The following is a 20,306-nucleotide window of genomic DNA, read 5'->3' on the forward strand; positions in this document are numbered from 1 at the left end:
TCAATGCCCTTGCTGATGGGAGGAGGTTTGTACTCAAAATCTCACTATACATGGACTCATTCATTCTTTCATGTACACAGATCAGTCGTCCTGTTCCCTTTGCAGAGAAACAGCCCCAAAGCATGATGTTGCCACCCCCATGCTTCACAGTAGGTATGGTGTTCTTTGGTTGCAACTCAGCATTCTCTCTCCTCCACACACGACGAGTACTTTGGTTTCATCTGACCATATGACATTCTCCCAATCCTCTTCTGGATCATCCAAATGCTCTCTAGCAAACTTCAGATGGGCCCGGACATGTACTGGCTTAAGCAGGGGGACACGTCTAAATCCCTGGCAGCGTAGTGTGTTACTGATGGTAGGTAGCCTTTGTTAGGTCATTCACTAGGTCCCCCTGTGTGGTTCTGGGATTTTTGCTCACCGTTCTTGTGATCATTTTGACCCCACGGGTGAGATTTTGCGTGGAGCCCCAGATCGAGGGAGAATATGTGACTGTTTGAGGTTGTGGACAGGTTTTTTTTTTCTATTGAAAAGCCCATGGTGTGTGAAACGCACCCAAAAACTCCACCCGGTGCCAAAAAAATGTGCACACACACATAGTGACACAAAAACGTGCAACGGGTGCTACGTCTATCCTCCATAAAGAAAGACCTGACCCTGATCCCCTGGGGCGTTAGGCTCCAGACAGGGACTGAGGTACTTCACATGGTCCGTGCAGCCGAAGCCAGACGAACCCCATTCTTTGGAGGGTCTGCCGAAACAGAACCCACCCACTTACTAGGTGTGGCTCCCCCGAAGGGAGACCCCATGAGAGCAGGCGAACTAAGCCAGAAGGCCATGTCCACCCACTCCCAAGACGTTCAGGGCAGGCCCGAGGACCTGCACCCTACTAATCGCACTGTGGCAAAACGTGACACCAAACAAAAAAATACAAAAAAGTGACAAACAAGGGATAAATAAAAAGAAAGTGGGGGAGAAGGAAGATGAGGGAGAGTGAAAGTGACCATCGTGTAATACGATGGCCGACTCTCCGGACAGGAATCAAGACTCGGCCCTAGAGGCAGGTGCTAAAGTGTGTATGGTGAAGTGACCGTGGTGCCAAAAAGCAAAAGTGCTGAGAGAATCACTAGTGCAATTATGGCACCCCTGAACTGCCACTCCAGGGGCACATTCTTTTATTTATTTTATTTATTTTTTAAAGCCTATGGCGTGTGTAACACACCCAAAAAACTTCACCCGGTGCAGAAAAAATGCGCACATACATAAAGAGTGGTCACAAAAACATGCAGACGGGTGCAACGTCAAATGGTCCTCCTGTGAAAAGGACCCAAACCCTGATCCCCCGGGGCGTTCGCCTCCAGACGGGGACTGAGTTACTGTGGTCCGAGCAACCGAAGCCGACACGGACCCAACTTCCTTGGAGGGACTGCAGAAACAGAACCCTCCCAGTACTAGGTGGGGCTCCCCCGAAGGGAGACATTCACTATAGGCTTTTCGGTTCCAATCTGACCCCTCGACCGGATCAGTGCAGCACTCCTCTCCTACCAGAATGAGAGCTCTTCTGGGTTTTCTCAGGGAGAGCCACTGATACCCAGCAGCCTCCACCGGTACTAACCCTTCCAGACCCCCAACGATCCAGCAGATTTTCATGGCTCACCCAGGCCGGGCTCACCTCCCAGACCGGGCTCGCCGGCTTCTCCACCGAATGCTGATAGGAGTATCGCCAACACCAACACCAGCCAGAAGGCCAGAAAAACCCCCAGCCCTCCGCCTCAACCCAGTGGTTCTCCATCCCCATCAGAAGGCTTTCACCTCCACAACAGCAGGTTTTGCATATGCCACTGCCATCCCTTTCCACCTCGCTGTGTAGCCGTAGCACAGCGCCACCTCCTGGCAACTGATAAGAACATATACTACACTTGATCTTATCCAAAAGGCCAAGAAGCGAGGTTGTGGACAGGTGTCTTTTATACTGATAACAAGTTCAAACAGGTGCCATTAATACAGGTAATGAGTGGAGTACGGAGGAGCCTCTTAAAAAAGAAGATACAGGTCTGTGAGAGCCAGAAATCTTGCTTGTTTGTAGGTGACCAAATACTTATTTTCCACCATAATTTGCAAATAAATTCTTTCCAAATCAGACAATGTGATTGTCTGGATTTGTTTCCACATTTTGTCTCTCATAGTTGAGGTATACCTATGATGACAATTACAGGCCTCTCTTTTTAAGTGAGAGAACTTGCACAATTGGTGGCTGACTAAATATTTTTTTGCCCCACTGTACTTGCACCTGGTGATAAGAAGCTGAGCACCAAAAACTGTAGGAAAATGGTGTCTTTGATCATTGTGGTGCCAGTGCCATAGAGTTCCCTTTGATCAATGCAAATGCCGCGTACACACGGTTGGATTTTCCGATGAAAAAAGTCAGAGGGAATTTTTTCATCGAATATTCCGACCGTGTGTATGCCCCATCAGACTTTTTCCATTGGAAATTCAGACGGACTTAGAAAGAGAACCTGTTCTCTTTTCTTTTTTTTTCAGACGGAAAACAATTCCGTTTGTCTGTATGGAATTCCGACGGAGAAAAAACCATGCATGCTCGGAAATAATTTGACGCGTGCGCTGAAGCATTGAACTACATTTTTCTAGGCTTGTCGTAGTGTTGTACGTCACCACGTTTCTGACGGTCGGAATTTGGTGTGTCTGTGTGTATGCAAGACAGCATGAACGGAATTCCGTCGGAAAAACCCATCTGCATTTATTCCGACGGAAAAAAAACAGTTGTGTGTACGCGGTAAAACAGTTTGCTTTGTTTTTTTATAAGCCTGTTCTGTGTGTTTTAGATCATTTATAATTATGATCAGTCTGTTTAGCATTTTCCTATATATAGTATATGATATATTTTTTTGTTTTACCTCTGTGGTTATAATGTAGAGTTAAATCATTCTACAATGATGTGGCTACATCTTTTTACAGTGGTCTGTGTTAAAGTGTAACTATATAAGCTGCAATGAAAAATGGTTCTTAAACCCATGTTTGTTTAAACTGCTTAAGACTGTATTTCCCTGCTAATTTCTCATGTGTGACTGTAGAGCGGTGGAATGGCCATATAACCGCTGAAACACTGGCATGAATTCTAGTCAAGCCATATAACTTTTCCAGCTTTATTAGAATCTAGGAAGCAGACTCGCCATTTCATTTAGATAATGTGCATGTTTATTTTGCCTTCGCTCACTACATTTTATTCGGGGTATTTTTATTTTATGGTAATGCACACATACATTTGCAGCCAAAATCCTGAAACTCGTCTTCAAGGAGCTTAATTCTAAAGGTTTGGTTATTTTTCTCTGTCAGCGCTGTGAATTCAGAGGATATATTTTACTTTCCCCAGCTGACTGGTTGCAACACTCACATTTGTATGTAAAAATAAACATGTCTCAATTATAAAGCGGTCTAAGGTAGACCTAAAAATTGCTTGCAGAACATTGTGTTTTGTATGCTTTCTCTATACTGTATGTGGGTATTGGGTAGGATTTATTTTTCACTATTTGTAAATGTATATACCTAATTTTTGGCTGCTACATTACTGTTTTAAATATACAGTTGTGTTCAAAAGTTTGCATACCCTGGCAGACATCATGGAATTTTGCCATTATAATTGAAAATATGACTGATCATCCCAAAAAACTGCCTTTTATTTATGGATAGTGATCAAATAAAGCCGTTTATCAGAGTTGTTTGGCTCACGTTTTAACCATAATGATAACAGAAATAACCCAATTGCCCTGATGAAAAGTTTACATACCGTGGAATGTTTGACCTTGGTACCAACACACAAGATGACACACACAGGTTAAAATGGCAATTAAAGGTTAATTTCCCACATCTGTGGCTTTTTGAAATTCGTGTCTGTGTATAATTTGTCAATGAGTTTGTTGGCTCTCGCATGAATGCACTGAGCAGACTAGATACTGAGCCAAGGGGAGCAGAAAAGAACTGTAAAAAGACCTGCGTAACAAGGTAATGGAACTATAAAGATGGAAAAAGATATCGAAAGCCTAAAATTTGCCAGTAAGTACTGTCAATCACTTATTAAGAAGTAGAAAATTCAGGGATCTCTTGATACCAAGCCAGGTAGACAAAGAAAGATCTCAACCACAACTGCCAGAAGAATTGTTTGGGGTACAGAGAAAACCCCACAGGTAACCTCAGGAGAAAGACAGGCTGATCTGGAAAAAGACAGTGTGGTTGTTATCCACTTAAGCCCCAGACCATTTTGCAGATAAAGGACCAGGCCACTTTTTGCGATTCGGTACTGCGTCGCTTTAACCGACAATTGTGCGGTCGTGCGACGTGGCTCCCAAACAAAATTTACGTCCTTTTTTTCCCCCACAAATAGAGCTTTCTTTTGGTGGTATTTGATCACCTCTGTGGTTTTCTATTTTTTGCGCTATAAACAAAAATAGAGCGACAATTTTGAAAAAAATTCAATATTTTTTTACTTTTTGCTATAATAAATATCCCCAAAAAATATATAAAAAAATAAATGTTTTCCTCAGTTTAGGCCGATGCATATTCTTCTACATCGTTTTGGTAAAAAAAATGTCAATAAGCGTTTGGTTTGCGCAAAAGTTTTTTTGTGACTGACAATATGGCACACTTTTGACACATTTTTGGGACCATTGTCATTTTTACAGCGATCAGTGCTATAAAAATGCACTGTTTACTGTAAACATTACACTGGCAGTGAAGGGGTTAACCACTAGGTGGCGCTGTAGGGGTTAAGTGTTCCCTGCATAGTGTTTCTTACTGTAGGGAGGATGGGCTCTGTGTCGCATGACACTGATCCTGACGGCGGCGCGGGCACGACCGCGCGGACACGCATTTAAAGGGGAGGTACATATGCCTGTCCGTGTCATTCTGCCGACGTATATGTGCAGGAGGCGGACCTTAAGCAGTTAAGAAATGCAATAAGACAATACTTGAACAAAAATGATCTGCATGGTCTAGTTGCCCAAAAGAAGCCTTTACTGTGTTCATACCACAAAAAAGCCCAGTTACATTATTACAAAGTCTATAATTGTCATCATAGGTGTATTTTAAATGATAGAGATATATCAACCAAAAATGCAGAAAAAACACATGGTGCAAATGTTATAAATTGTGTTGCAGTTCAGTGAGTAAAATAAGTATTTGATCCCATACCAAACAACAATAATCTGGGCTCCCACAGACTGGCTACAGTATGTGCTTATGTGGTACACAGATTTGTCCTGTCAATTTAAGAAGGTGCTCCTAACAACAACTTGTTATGTGTATACAAGACACCTGTCCCCAGAATCTTTTTTTCCATTCAAAACTCACCATCATGGACAAGACCAAAGAGCTGTCATAAGATGTCAGGGACAAGATTGTAGACCTGAACGTAGCTGAAATGAGCTACAAGACCATCAGCAAGAAGTGTGGTGAGATGAAGATAACTGTTGGAGCGATTATTCGCAAATGGAAGAAATGCAAAATAACCATCAATCACCCTCGATCTGGATCTCCATGATCTTCAAAATTTCGCCTTAATGGGGTAGGCATGATCATGAGAAAAGTGAGGGAGCAGCCCAGAACTATATGGGAGGAGCTTGTGAATGATCTCAAGGCAGTTGGGACCACAGTCGCCAAATAAACCATTTGGTAATCCTTTAGCACCCGCACATGTACAGGCCCATCTGAAGTTTGCCAATGAACATCTAAATGATTCAGAGAAGGATTAAGAGAAAGTGGCTTTGGTCAGATGAGACCAAAATTTAGCTTTTTGGCATTAACTCGACTCTGTGTTTGGAGAAAGAAAAATGCTGACTATGACCCTAAGACCATCATCCCTACAGTAAAGCACGGAGGTTGAAACATTATGCTTTAGGGCTGTTTCTCTGCTAAAAGTACAGGCCGCATTAAGGAGCCAGTAGACGGGACCATGTATTGTAAAGTCTTGGATGAGAACCTTCTTCCCTTAGCCAGAACACTTCTTCCCTTAGCCAGAACACTGAAGATGGGTATTCCAGCATGACAATGACCCAAAACATACCGCCAAGGCAGCAAAGGAGTGGCTCAAGTAGAAAAACATTAAGGTCATGGAGTGGCCTAGCCAGTCTCCAGACCTTTAATCCGATAGACAAATTATGGAGGAAGCTGACCAACTACAAGAAATGTCTTGCCTCTGTGCTTGCCAACAAGGGTTTCTCCACCAAGTACAAAGTCATGTTTTGCTTGGGGATCAAATACTTATTTTACTCACTGAATTGCAACTCCATTTATAACATTTGTATCGTGTGTGTGTGTGTGTGTGTGGTTTTTTTTTTTCTGGATTTTTGGTGGATATTCTGCCTCTATCATTTTAAAATACACCTATGATAAAAATGTATAGACTTTTAATTTCTTTGTAAGTGGGAAAACTTACAAAATCAGCAGGGGATCAAATAATTTCCTCACGGTATAGCCCAACCTATTCATTTTATTTTTGGATACAATAGGGAAATGTTAAAATCCCTGTCTCTTATTTTGTTCCATCTCAATGGTTTACCTTCAATTCTTTCTTTTTTTTTGAGATGTAACAGGAAGTGAAAATTGAAGTGATGATTATTCCCTTTTTAGACAGTTGTCACCAAAACCAATGTCCCCATTGGAAGATTTCCCCTCCCCTATTTGTTCTGGTCTGGTCTAGACCTTTTGGTGACTTGACAAGGGATCTAATCATTTGCCATTCTTTTAAAAATTACGTTTTTTTTCTAAGCATACTGTTGAATTTCACATGCTGCATTCTAGTATTTATTTGATGGAGTGCTTATTTTTGTCTCATTTGAAGCGTTAACTAGTTTAAAATGTTCTCTTGTAAAACATCAATGAAACAAATCAACAAGTCTCTGGAGATTAGTCTGCTATCTCAACAGTCCTAAAGGGAATTTTACAGCAACTGTGGTGGTCTTCCATGGCATTGCCCTGGTGGGTTATTACTTGCATGCATGCATACATAACATTTGACAGGTATATGAACACAATATGGGCCTATGGTATTCTGCTCGATTAAAACAGCTTTAGTAACCTTATCTAATTAGCCAAGGTGGGTTCTGTCTCCCTGCAAGTTTACTGTTTTTACTTTTGGGTTACAGTGCTATTTTATAATGAAAGGTTATTTATATGATGACTGAAATACCACCTATTAAATGTGGAATCCGCACAGCAGTCAGCGGGAGGTTGCATGTTGAAAAACTCTTCAAAGGACATGTAGTTCCGAATTGTCTAAGCCTCACTTTCAAGGAGGTCCTTAACTTTGTAAGGCTGTTAAATGCCAATGCCAGATGGCAACAGCTGTCAGCATTCCAAGGGACCGTTTAAATACCCAAAGCAAGATATCTCTTTATTGAACACTGTGAAAGCAATGGCTCTTTGACATCTTGCTTGGTAGATTTAATAACGTATTACTTAGAACCATCATTTTCCAAATATAAATCAGTTTAACAAATAGAAACTTATTTTGAGATGTATAAGTATGTTTGTTTCGATAAAATTATTCACTAGTAAAAATCACAGTATAAGGCTCATTTACTAAGTGATTTATAAGGAAACCTCTCAGTAAAGAAAGAAAAACATAACCTGAAAGTACCATCATCCTATCATAATTTGAATAGAGGTAAGATTTATCTGGGACCCCAGAGACCCAGAAAAACCAAGGGAAATGGGCAAGGGCTATTGGACAATGTCAGTACTTGGGTAAATCAGTTATACCATCAGTTATATAAAATCAGTTATACCATCTTCATTAGGGGTTGGCTGGTTGTATAATCAATTGTTCTACACTACCATCTCTGTAATTTTAAAACACTGCGTATTTCTCAAGTTATTTATGTTATGTTTATGTTTTAATAAATTGAACTTTTTTACCTCTATCATACTCTATTGATAACTGATTTACCTAAGTACCGACATAGTCCAATAGCCCTTGCCCATTTCCCTTGGTTTTTCTGGGTCTCTGGGGTCCCAGATAAATCTTACCTCTATTCAAATCATTTACTAAGTGAGCGGAAATCCTTACTCCAATTGATTGTAGCTGGGTTCACTTTGAATGATGTACAGTTGGGGGGAAAAAAAGCAGGAATTTGTTTTTCACACTAGATAAGAGAAGTGAATCTTGTTACTCAATTTGAGTGAAGACTCCCAACACCTTTACAAATCGGTGCATCTCCCTAGTGTACGGGTACATTTCTTGCTGTGCAAAACAATATTATTATACAGGATTTATGATGTGCCAACAGTTTGAGCTTTTTACAAAATGTAGGCAGACAGTAGTTTTAATTTTTAATACAAGAGAAGCTCATTAGAGCTAACAATCTAAAAGGGAGGGTCGGTTGATACCGTAGGTCATAACTGTGGGGGATGAGCTGAGAAAGTAGTTGAAGTGTTTACTAAACCCACAGCAGAACAATCAGTCTGTATATGCAGTAAAGCATGATTATTCTACTCACTGCATTGTGTAAAAAAGGTTGTTTGATTCTGTATTCTGCACATGGCTTAGTTTCTGTATTTCTAGAGGTTTTTTTTTTTCTACTGCAAGGGTCCATGTGACCAGCACAGGGCCAATAGTCACTGTCCAGACGGAGGGTCAAAGGTGCTGCTGCCTTATAGGACAGTCAGAGTAGAATGAAAGCTCCTCCTACAAGCTTTAACTGGACACTGATAGAAGTCATAAGACAGCTCAAACTGCTGATGAGAAAAGGTGTTTAGCAGTTTATATTTACTAAAACTATTGCATTTCCATGTTCTGTGTACTGTAAGAGGCCAGATATAGTGAATGCAGGGTCCTGGGTTTAGTAACATCTTTTAAGTTTACTAGTTAGAAGCTAGATGGGCCTCTCTGAGGAGATGGTATTCAGGGGTCTCCTAAAGGTGTATAGAGTGGTAGATAGACAGATTGGGATAATGAATTCCAAAAATTGGGAGAGGCTCCTGGAGAAGAGCACAGGCTGAAGTGACAACGGTGCATATAAATAAAAATGTAAATGCTATTCTTCTGTTTTGTTCTTCTAGCAACACTAAAGGCACTTGGGTGCATTTCTCAGGCTATTTTGATGGCTCCACAAAATTATATAAAAACGATGATCACTTTTTAAGGTCAAATTGAAAAAAAAAATTGATTGGAGAAGCTGGACATTTTTGGTTGATTTTTTTTTTTTTTTTTTTTTTTTTTTTTTTTTTAGGTTTTATTGTTTGGTATAATCGAACATTTTCTTATAATTTTAGTCTTTTTAGAGCTTGCAAATGAATAAATTGAGTTTTCAGAAAAACATATCAGACTGGGGAAATGCTTGTTTACATCAGCATTTCCCTGTTCTTCCTCACCGTGAGACGATCACCGTAAAGATCAAGTCCGCGGGACCCGCGGTCGAGCTCACGGAGCTTGCGGTGGAGGCCACAATGCCGATTCTTAAAGGGGACGTGTATATATACGTTCTGTCTGCCCGTGCCATTCTGGCGATGTATATCGTTGTGCGATGGTCAGGAAGCAGTTAATAAAAGCATTTTGGTTGAGAAGGGATCAACCGGGCCATCCAGTAAGTGAATTTCTGCCAGTTTATCAGGAACGAGACAAAATTCAGTGTATAAACGTAACTTTTAGTTTTGCTTTAGGACAATTTACTTGAAGCTGAACTTTTACATATACAGTATATTTTCTAAATCATTGTAACAGCTATATGTTTCCTTTTAATGCTTCTATAGGAGGCTTATGATCTATAGTCCTTTAGAAAAGACACTTGTCATGAGGGATAAAGACAGGAGTGTGGACTGTTATATGCAGCATTATGATTTACTACATTAGCCTCAGCTATGCATATAGACATTTTTTTTTATATGGCCGAGTACAAAAGAACAAAACAGATGTCTTAGTGGGTCCACTGATCCCTGCGGTCTTTATAAATGGCTTAGCTGTACAGTCTGCATAATTCAACTGGCAAATGCTCCAAGAAATCTATAGAAAACAAATGGGTAATTTAATATGCTCCTGTGCTGACATTTGCACCAGGATCTGCCAGAATAATCCAGTGCAAATCACTATCTGCCTTGCTGGAACAAAATAGCTGACTAGTCTTATTATTGAAATCTCTCCTGTATTACATGAGCCTGCAAGTTAATGAAACAGGTTTGGGCAAGCTCTTGGAGTTATGTGCTAAAAAGATGGATGGGGCTGATGATTGCCTTAGACTGGGCACAGTTCTTCCCTTAAACTGGGCTCAGTACACTGTTTTGTTTAATTTGGATTTGGGTTGCAGAACTAGTGATGGTATGTTGTGACATTTTCGTGCATCAGCTCTCGTAATGACTTTTAATACAATTAATATCTCTGTACCTGTAGCTAATATATTGTGAAGTGCTTTGTTTTCTTTTGTAAAACTGTTATGAAAGAAGTGATTGCTGCTGCTGTTGAAATGCTAGTGTTGGCTAGGTGTCGTATGAGTAAGGCTGAAATTCTTGCTTTCCCTGCTCCCGATTCCACCTCCAGAAATCATTTTTTTATTCAGAAGTTTTAGGTTTTGGTCATATGATTAGTACTGGAGGGGAGCTTGGAGCAAAGTTTGCTCTAGGAAATCTAACTGATGCACCAACATTTCGGCCGCTAAAAAATAGGACTATAATGGCCAGCACCAAATTTAATCATTTAAATTCATAATACTAATTAAAAAGTCAAATATAATACAATTTTATATAAAAAAATACACATCTTTTAAAAAACATTATATTAAGATTTCAGCCAAGTGCATCCTGAAGTTTTGGTTTTGGCACCGGAATTCTTTTTTCTGTACACCAATAAATCTAACTAAATCCACCCTTCTACTATTCCATATTTATGGTTTCCTGCAGGTTTGTTAATGTGGCCTTCTGTGAAATTTTAGACAATAAATACACAAGAAAAAAACAGCTGGCTATTGGTGATTATTAGACAAGTCAAATGGTGCTCTCTATGGATCCTCTGGGTGACAAGAACACCTCTAGAAAAAGCACAAAAGAAGGGAGCGCAATGCCGCCCTAGTGTAAATCGGCTTTAATGAATGAATGAATGACTTGTATAGCGCAACTCATGCGAACTGAATCGCCTCTGGGCGCTTTAATATGGTAAAATTAACCACTTAAGACCCGGACCATTATGCAGGTTAAGGACCTTGCCCCTTTTTGCGATTCCGCACTGCGTCGCTTTAACTGACAATTGCGCGGTCGTACGACGTGGCTCCCAAACAAAATTGGCATCCTTTTTTCCCCACAAATAGATCTTTCTTTTGGTGGAATTTCATCACCTCTGCGGTTTTTATTTTTTGTGCTAATGCAATATTTTTAACATTTTGTTATAATGAAAATCCCCAAAAAATATATATTTAAAAAAAAAAAAAATTTTTTCCTCAGTTTAGGCCAATACGTATTCTTCTACTTATTTTTAGTAAAAAAAATTGCAATAAGCGTTTGATTGGTTTGCGCAAAAGTTTTATAGCGTTTACAAAATAGGGGATAGTTTTGGCATTTTTATTATTTTTTTTTATTTTTTTTTGGGACCATTGTCATTTTCACAGCGAAAAGTGCTATAAAAATGCACTGATTACTGTGAAAATTACAATGGTAGTGAAGGGGTTAACCACTAGGGGGCGCTAAGGGGTTAAGTGTGCCCTAAGGGAGTGATTCTTACTGTAGGGGGGCATGGCTGTAGGTGTGACGTCACTGATCGTCGTTCCCTATAACAGGGAACAGACGATCAGTGACACTGCCACACAGAAGAACTCTGGAATGTGTGTTTACACACACCTCTCCCCGTTCATCAGCTCCTGTGGCCGATCGCGGTTCACCGGTGGCAATCGGGTCCCGTGGGTGCGGAGCTTCGGACCGGGTCGCGCTCTTGAAGGCAACATACAGGTACATGCCTGTGCCCAGCCGTGCCATTCTGCCGACGTATATGTGCAAGAAAGCGGTCCTTAAGTGGTTAAAAACACTGCAATATTCAAACTCCCATTGTGTGAAAATAGATGCAGCATAAGGATTCCGCTGCGGCCGCACTCTTGAAACCACCTCAAGATCCTGACAGGGGAAAGGGAAGGGGTGGCTGTGGACGTTCAACCTTGCAGCACATCCGAGGACACACAAACCCACACAAGCAGGATACAGGGGGGAGAGAGTGAGGACTTCACACAGTTGCCAGGAAAACACATTTCAGAGGCATGGTCTCTTCCCTCAGGTCTAGCTTTTTGAATAGTCCTTAGTGACTTGGTAACCTCTAGCTTTCTAAAGTAGAGATGTAGAACACACAAGAACTGTGGATCCCTCAAACTTTCAAACCCTCCACCACCTAAATATACTTGCCAAGGAATATCGGTCATTGGTACCAGGATGTTTTATAGGTCTGCCAATTTAGATGGATTTACAATACTGGTAAAGATTACTGAACAGTGAGAAGTGTGGAATTTTAGTTTCTGTTGTACATACCATAGTGTGTATTTTCATAGAACTGGGTACCAATGATAAAGTTACTTGTATTTGTGACAGGTTTTCTTGATACTACGGATGTATGTGGTCCATCACTCTTGCATTCTAAAATAGAAACCATACCATTCAAATTATTTTTTTATGAAATTGTACAGTTGTAGAATGGTCTGCCAGCCTTTTAAAAGTAAAAAGGATGCAAGAAATTCTCCCCAGATGAAAATCCAGTAAATGCTATTAATGCTAACTTCCAGGCAAACATAAATACGCAGTTGAAAGACATATGAGCGCTCTTTTACCTACAAATATACTTGTATGTCTGTCCATCCATTTTTAAGATTTACACAGCCCTCATACAGCACAGCTAGGTTGATGCCGCTATCAGGGGCGGCCCGTACATTAAGGGTGCACCTCCCCTTTCCGTCGCCGCCGCCACCCCTGATTCATGCGTCCAGCCCCTTAAGGACACCGGGTGCATGAATTACAGCAGCAGGGTTTTTCTTTTTTGAAGCACCTGATTAGAGCCAGAGGCTCCGGGTGCAGAGCATTGTACTCAGAGCCCACCCAGGTGTGTTAGAATAGTGCATGAATATTTTCTGTTCTAACACTAAATCGCCTCTCCGCCAATCAGGAAGCACGGGTCTGTTACCCATTTGCCAATCGGCTGAAAGGACAGGCAATCCTATTGGACGCCTAGGAGGAGGAGGGAGATGCACGGCGGAAGCCGCCGTGATCCACAGGAGGAGGAAGGAGGAAAGCTGGTGCCCCTAGATGGGGTAAGTATAGGGCTTTGATCCTCCCAAGGGGGGAGGCTAGCCGCCGGCTGCCCCGACTGGGTGGTGTTTGCCGCCCCCACAAAAGAAAGAAACACCAGCTGCCAGTTGTAGTTTAGAAAAAGACCATTAAAATCTGGCTGCCTCAAAACATTAAAGAGGAAGTAAATCGCCATTTTGTTTTATTTCTGACCTGCAAAAGTAAAGGCATAATGTGCTAGTATGCATTAGGTTAAACTTCCCTGCAAACAAAGCCCTAATCGTCACTGCTGGAGACCACATCCATCTTCCCCCATCTTCCTTCCAGGTCCACTGAATTCGGCTGTGTGACTAGCCAGAGCTGCGTGACGTCACTTCTGCGCGTGGTCACGGCACAGGGCTCTGAAGAAACAGCACGGGTGGCAGTTCCTTCAGAGTGCATGCGCCGATAATGTAATCGGCTGCATATACAGTAAATATCTCCTAAACGGTGCACGTTTAGGGTATATTTACAGTACCTATAGGTAAGCCTTATTATAGGCTTGCCTATAGGTACAAACAATACATGGAAATTTACTTCCTCTTTAAGTGATGAATAGCTTACTGTTAATTTCATTTCCAAGCTGCCTTAGCAAAGAATATTTTATGCTGGAAGGGAGATTGCAGTAAAGACCACTGTTCCGAGAGAGAGCGGACTCTTTATAGTCGTCTGACAGGCCATCCCACTCTGAGAGCAGCAGTCTATCTATATGATCTATAAGACCTCTCCTCTACCCTGTAAATCGTGAGATAAAAAAAAACCACATTGATCTCATGCTTTCAAAACAAAAATTTCAGTGTTGACATCTACCAGAACCGGAAGTAATGTCACGATATCTCTTCCGGCCTCCCAGGACCATAGAGATAGCTGGTGACTGGCTGGATCTGAGCCCGGGCTCCCCGATTTGTACAGGAGAGCCCAGTCCCCTCCCGCCACCTGTAAAAGCAATACAGTGGCTAATTGGCCTCCTAGGATGGTTTTTACATAAAAAGGTGTAAAATGCCTGAAAAAAACAATACCAGGATGAGGTCTGTAGCTGCAGGCATCATCCTGGTAAGACAGAAATTCAAGGATGTCCTAAGATGTCCACAAGGGGGAAGTGGTTAAATTTTGAAAATTAAAGCAGGCCATAGACGAGTTGAAAAACGTACAAAATATGTGTCGATCGTCATTGATTTTTCACATCATTAGTGTGCCAGCTGCGAAAAGCGATTTTCGTGTCGCAATCGAAAATGCCTGATTCAACAAGCTGTTTTTTTTTTCTCCAAAATCCAGTAATACACTGCCTCACTCTGTTTTGCACATGTTTAGTTTCTCTCTATTTTTAGGCACTGCCGAATTTGTAGAGGCCGATCTGCTGACGGCCTTAAAGCAGAATTAAAACGTTCCATCCTTTTACAGCCAAGGAAGCTGCTTCTGTTTGATCTACAAATGCCATGGTGCTGCACATGTGATCAGTTATGACACCAACCATTTGATGGTTTGACCGTTTGGTTGAGGACACAAGCAATTGTGAATGTTAGCAATCCCGGCATTCCAGGAATGTAACTTTTTTGAAAATGTTAAATCGATGGGTTTAGTTCCCCTTTATGATTTACTTCTGCTCACGTGCTATATGCTTCAGCAAAATGGCCACCTTCAAGAAGAAACGGGAGGCTGGAGGGCAATTTACAGCACACGCAATTTTTGGTAGCATAATTATTAAAGCGGAACTTTACCCATAACAACTTGCTTCTTGCTAGAGGCTGCCATTTTCCTGAATCCCAGAGCCCTCAAACAGCAGTACATCATAAAATGGAATTAAACCCGCTGATTTAAGTTTCAAAAAAGTTACATTCCTGGAATGCAGGATCGCTGTCACATTTGATTGTGTCCTCACCCAAACTGTCAAACCATTAAATGGCTGGTGTCATAACGGATCACATGTGCAGCACCATGGCAGTTGCAGTTTAAACAGAAGCAGCTTCCTTGGTTGTAAATGATAGGAAGGTCTACAGTAGAGAGCAACTGAGCATGTGCAGAACAGGGTGAGACAGTGTATTACTGGATTTTAAACCGTATAGACACTTATTTTTGAATGTTTTACATGCTATACCTGCAAAAGGGTCCAGCATGAAGTCTTCTATCAGGACTTTATTTTCTGACTAAAGTTCCACTTCAATGTGGAAACTGTTCCTTGCTAAAGAACATCATTTTTATTAAGTTGTTATGGGTAACGTTCCGCTTTTATACCAAGTTATATTATATATAATATTTATACTAATTTACATTTTATAACTTAATAAAAGCAGAGCAGCATTAATTTGTCTCTAATGGCTTTCTAGAATTTGGCTTTAATCAAAAATGTATATAAATGTTGAGGTCAGAATAAAATAAAATAAAAAACAAACATTTATGTTGATCTTTTTCTGTTTATACAGTATGAGGCTATATTTTTTGCTGCCACCGCTCACTTTTAAGGCTTTAATCCCCTGTAAAACATTGTGCAGCAATGTTTTTGCTAGCATGGTCAATGTATGTTTTAATCAAATATAAAGACATAAAATATCCTAATTTAAAATACAAAGTGCTCATCCTTTGAAAGATTATTTTGTTTGTTTGAACACGAGAAGCCAAAATTGCACGTATTTATATAGATGGTATTTAAAGGAGTCATGGAAATTATTTGGCAAGACACACTGTACTGCTTTTTAAATTGTTTATTATTATACATTGTAGATTAAAGTGTTTAGAATCGAACAATATTGTATATCTGCACTGTTTATGTGAAATGTTATATACACATAGCATTTATTTACATTGATATGAGTAACATGATTTAAGTGTGTTCAGATTAGAGCGAATCCACTGCTCAGAATTTGCATGTTAAATAATAAATACTGTCATCTTTACATTGCATTGATGGATTGCTGGTCTTCCCTGTTCTTTCCTACTCCCAGGCTTTGGAAGAGGCTCAAAAAGCCATACAGCAACTCTTTGGCAAGATCAAAGACATCAAAGACAAAGCTGAGAAATCTGAGCAAATGGTAATTTAAACTTCACATCGCACTGTGGCCTCCATGGCAAATAATGTTTCTAGTTCCGATGTGTCTATGCATCACCGTACAGTGAATTTTATTTATTTATTTATTTATTTTATTTATATTTCAAATTTGGCATTGTTCCATGTCCAGCATCTTGAATAATGTTTAGGTACCTATAAAGGTTTGGTGTCGAATGGCCTATACTTGGGGTTTTAACAGATTCTGATGGCAGTTGTGTGACCACAATAAAAAGCCACCTACAGTATGTGAGATACAAATGATTGTTGTAAGTTACCATAACTGCAATGATCTTGAAAGGATGTATGTTTTGTTTTTTAAGTTGGTCAATTTTTCCTAAAACGAAGATCTTTAGGCAATTGCTTCATTACCTTACATCTGACTGTTATATAATGTATGTGGACTTCTTAAAGGATAGGTTCACCTTTTGAAAAGGAGAATAATAAATGCACATTATTTGTGCAGGAGAAAAAAAATTGCATATTTCTTTATCGTTACATCACGGGACACAGAGCGGCATTCATTACTATATGGGTTATATGGAGTACCTTCAGGTGTAGACACTGGCAATCTTCAAACAGGAAATGCCCCTCCCTATATAACCCCCTCCCATAGGAGGAGTACCTCAGTTTTTACGCCAGTGTCTTAGGTGTTAGTCATGGTTTAGCTTGCCTCCGCATCCTTGGGATTAGGTGAGCTACCGGTTCTGTCCAAAAAAGCCTGCGCGCTAAAGTGGTCAGTAACCGGACCCCAAACCCTTGGGGTATAGCCCATAATGCTTTCTTTTTAAGAGAGCTGGACCCTGGGCCCAGAACTTAGAAACCTTTGGGGCGCCTAATGTTTTCTGTTTGCCAGGGTGCTGTATGGGCCCAGGACAGTGGATCCTTCATGGAAGAAGAAGGTTCCCAGGGCCTGAAGGTCTAGACATCCCCACGGAGATGGGGGAAGATTGGACCTCTTGCTTGGCAAAGTCCTGCGGCATGGAGCAGGTAAGTAAGGGGAAAAACCTGCGGGGCTTGGCTCTTAGCAAGTTTTTTCTGGGAGGTCACAGGGGACATGCCTAAAGGTTATGCATTGCATCTGGCAAACCAGTCACATATCATGAAGATAGGATGGCTCTATATGTTATAGTTCCCCATAAAAGGTGACCTCCCTGGTAGTGTTGTAAAAGCTGTGAGTGGGGCCTTTTATGTACAAGTGTATGTGTGTGTCAGAGAGCTATGCTTACCTGCAAGCCTCCAGGCGATGCTCTATCCAGTCCTCTCCCTCATGCCTGCAAGGCAGGCAAAACGCTGACCTCCTCGTGTGTTCACAGGCCTGCGGCTGCAGGAACAGAGAGGCCCTTCCTCCCAACCCCCCGTCGCGGGCGCGCGCGCGGTGCGCGTGCACGTGTTATAGACGCATTTGGCGCCGTTTTAGCTGGGGGGGAAGGGCGGGTCAGTGGTTTAAAGGAAGGGGCGGCCCTTCCTTAGATGCCACAGCTCATTCATTTCTCTGGCTTAAGGGAGGAAGGACTGGAGGGAAGCACGGGCGCTGAGGACACACAGTGGCCAGAAAGAATACTACAGTCTTCAGAAGATTGTGGTTTAGCCTAGGAATAGGCTGGTTTTCTTTTCCATCTCATAGTCTTTTCTTTGGCAATACTACTCAGGGGGATAGAATGTTTTTTCTTGCCTAGATTGAAAAAAAAAAAAAAAAAAAGAAGAAAAGTTTTTCTTTGAAAAAAAAAAAAAAAAAAAAGGTGTCATCTAGGGTAGAGGAAACATTTTTTATTCCCCAAACAGGTGTTTGGGCATTTAACTATTATAAGTCCCAGGTACCAATAAGTAGCAGGTGTACCTCGGTATTGTACTATGGCATCAAGATCAGAGGGTACAAAAGGTGGGGATTCCCCCGCAGAGTCTGAGGTCTCGGATAGAGCTATGCCGCTGCTTTCCCCACAGGGAGCCGTTGGGCCATCGGGGTCTGGGGCTAGAGCTGACGCGAGTCAACCCAACCCTAAGGTGGTCACGGAAGAGGTGTTACTCGCCTCTTTAAATGAGATGCGGAGAAGCATGGGAGAAATGATAGCCGCAGCCATGCGGGGTAGTAAGCGGAATAGATCTCCGTCACCCGTGCGCGGACCCTCGGAAGAGGAGGTCCTTTCCTCTGGGGAATTGGACGACCTCTTGGACAGAGACCAAGTAGGTTCAGGGATCGAAGATCCGGATACAGAGGAGTCTGGGGCAGTCTCCCTGAGGGAGAGCTGGTGGATTCAGGGCTTGACGGACTTGGTCCATAAGGCATTCAACCTGCCTGTACCAGATCTCCAGGTATCGACGGTTTCAGCTTTGGGCTCACTGAGGGCGCCTCAAAGCAGGGCTGTGTTTCCGATCCATCCTCTCTTAGAGGGAGTCTTGTTCCAAGAGTGGAACAAACCAGACAAGGTTTTCTTTCCACCTAAGAAATTTTCTGTCTTATATCCTATGGAAGAAAAGTTTTCCAAGAAATGGGCTTCTCCTGCAGTAGACGCAGCCATCTCATGTGTTAACAAATCGTTAACATGTCCTGTAGAAAACGTACAGGTTTTCAAAGATCCAGTTGATAGACGCTTGGAAGCCCTACTTAAGAACTCCTTCACTTCTGCAGGGGCAGTAGTACAGCCAGCCGTGGCTGCGATTGGAGTCGCTCAAGCTTTATCGGATCAATTTAAACAAATGCTTGAACTTATTCCTGCCGAGCAGGCAGAAGAATTTTCGGATGTCCCTAAAGCCATATGTTTTACGGTAGACGCAATCAAGGATTCTATCCAACAAGCGTCACGTTTATCATTATCCCTTATCCATATGAGAAGACTCTTATGGTTAAAAAGCTGGGAGGCTGAGCCCCCATGCAAGAAGCTCCTGGCAGGGTTTCCCTTCCATGGAGGACGGCTCTTCGGAGAGGACTTAGATAAATACATTCAGACCATTTCAAACGGCAAGAGTACTCTCTTGCCAACTAAGAAGAGGGTTCAGGGGCCTGCGTTTAAACGACAGTCCTCCCCTGGGCAGGGGCCCTCTAATGCCAAGCAGTATCGACGGCCTCCTGCAAGAACAAACTTCGGCTTCAACAGCAGATCAAGAGGACAGGCTGTTAGGGGCAAGAGGCAGTGGTTTCGCAAGCCGGCAAAACCAGCCCCCAAGTCTACCTCATGAAGGGGCGCCCCCACCCACGAAGGTGGGGGGAAGGCTGCGACTCTTTTCGGAGATTTGGGAAGCCAGCATTCCCGACGAGTGGGTACGGTCTTCCGTGGCCACAGGCTACAAGCTAGAATTCCTAAGGTTTCCTCCTCCTCATTTCCAGGAGTCGAGGATTCCAAACGATCTGGAGAAAGGAGCCGCATTAAAGTCGGCTCTAGATCATCTACTTTCCCAGGAAGTGATAGTGGAGGTACCAGTCCTGGAACAGGGGCTGGGTTTCTACTCCAACCTATTCATCATCCCAAAGCCCAATGGAGATGTCAGGCCAATTTTGGACCTAAAGATGGTAAATGCATACTTAAAAATCCGCTCATTTCGGATGGAATCCGTGCGGTCAGCAGCTGCCACACTCCAAAAGGACGACTTCATGGCGTCCATAGACATAAAGGATGCCTACCTTCATGTTCCAATTTATCAGCCACATCAAAGATATCTACGCTTTATGGTGGCTTCGCGTCATTTCCAATTCGTGACACTTCCCTTTGGGTTGGCTACGGCCCCCCGGGTGTTCACGAAGGTTCTAGCTCCAATCCTAGCCAAGCTAAGGATCCAAGGGGTCACGATCCTAGCATACCTGGACGACCTCCTAGTCATAGACCACTCGTCTCCCGGCTTGGAACGAGCAGTGGCCCTCACGGTCCAATACCTCGAGAGGTTCGGCTGGGTCCTAAATCGAGAGAAGTCAGCATTCCAGCCCACAAGGCAGTTGGAATATCTCGGCATGAGATTAGACACAGAACAACAAGGG

The 20,306-nt window shown here is 42.1% G+C and overlaps 1 protein-coding gene and 1 pseudogene across 1 annotated transcript in view; one reads left to right on the top strand and one right to left on the bottom strand.

Moving 5' to 3' along the window:
- The window catches only part of VPS53 (VPS53 subunit of GARP complex), a 180,348-nt gene that overhangs the window by 37,443 nt on the left and 122,599 nt on the right, over positions 1–20,306 (top strand). Inside the window, exon 5 of the mRNA XM_040336799.1 lies at positions 16,236–16,322. Within this exon, the coding sequence (XP_040192733.1) occupies positions 16,236–16,322 (87 nt within the window). The remainder of the gene's footprint in view (positions 1–16,235; positions 16,323–20,306) is intronic.
- LOC120930032 lies at positions 1,780–1,949 on the bottom strand (annotated as a pseudogene).

Source organism: Rana temporaria, chromosome 2 (genome assembly GCF_905171775.1).
Source record: "Rana temporaria chromosome 2, aRanTem1.1, whole genome shotgun sequence".
Classification (NCBI taxonomy): domain Eukaryota; kingdom Metazoa; phylum Chordata; class Amphibia; order Anura; family Ranidae; genus Rana; species Rana temporaria.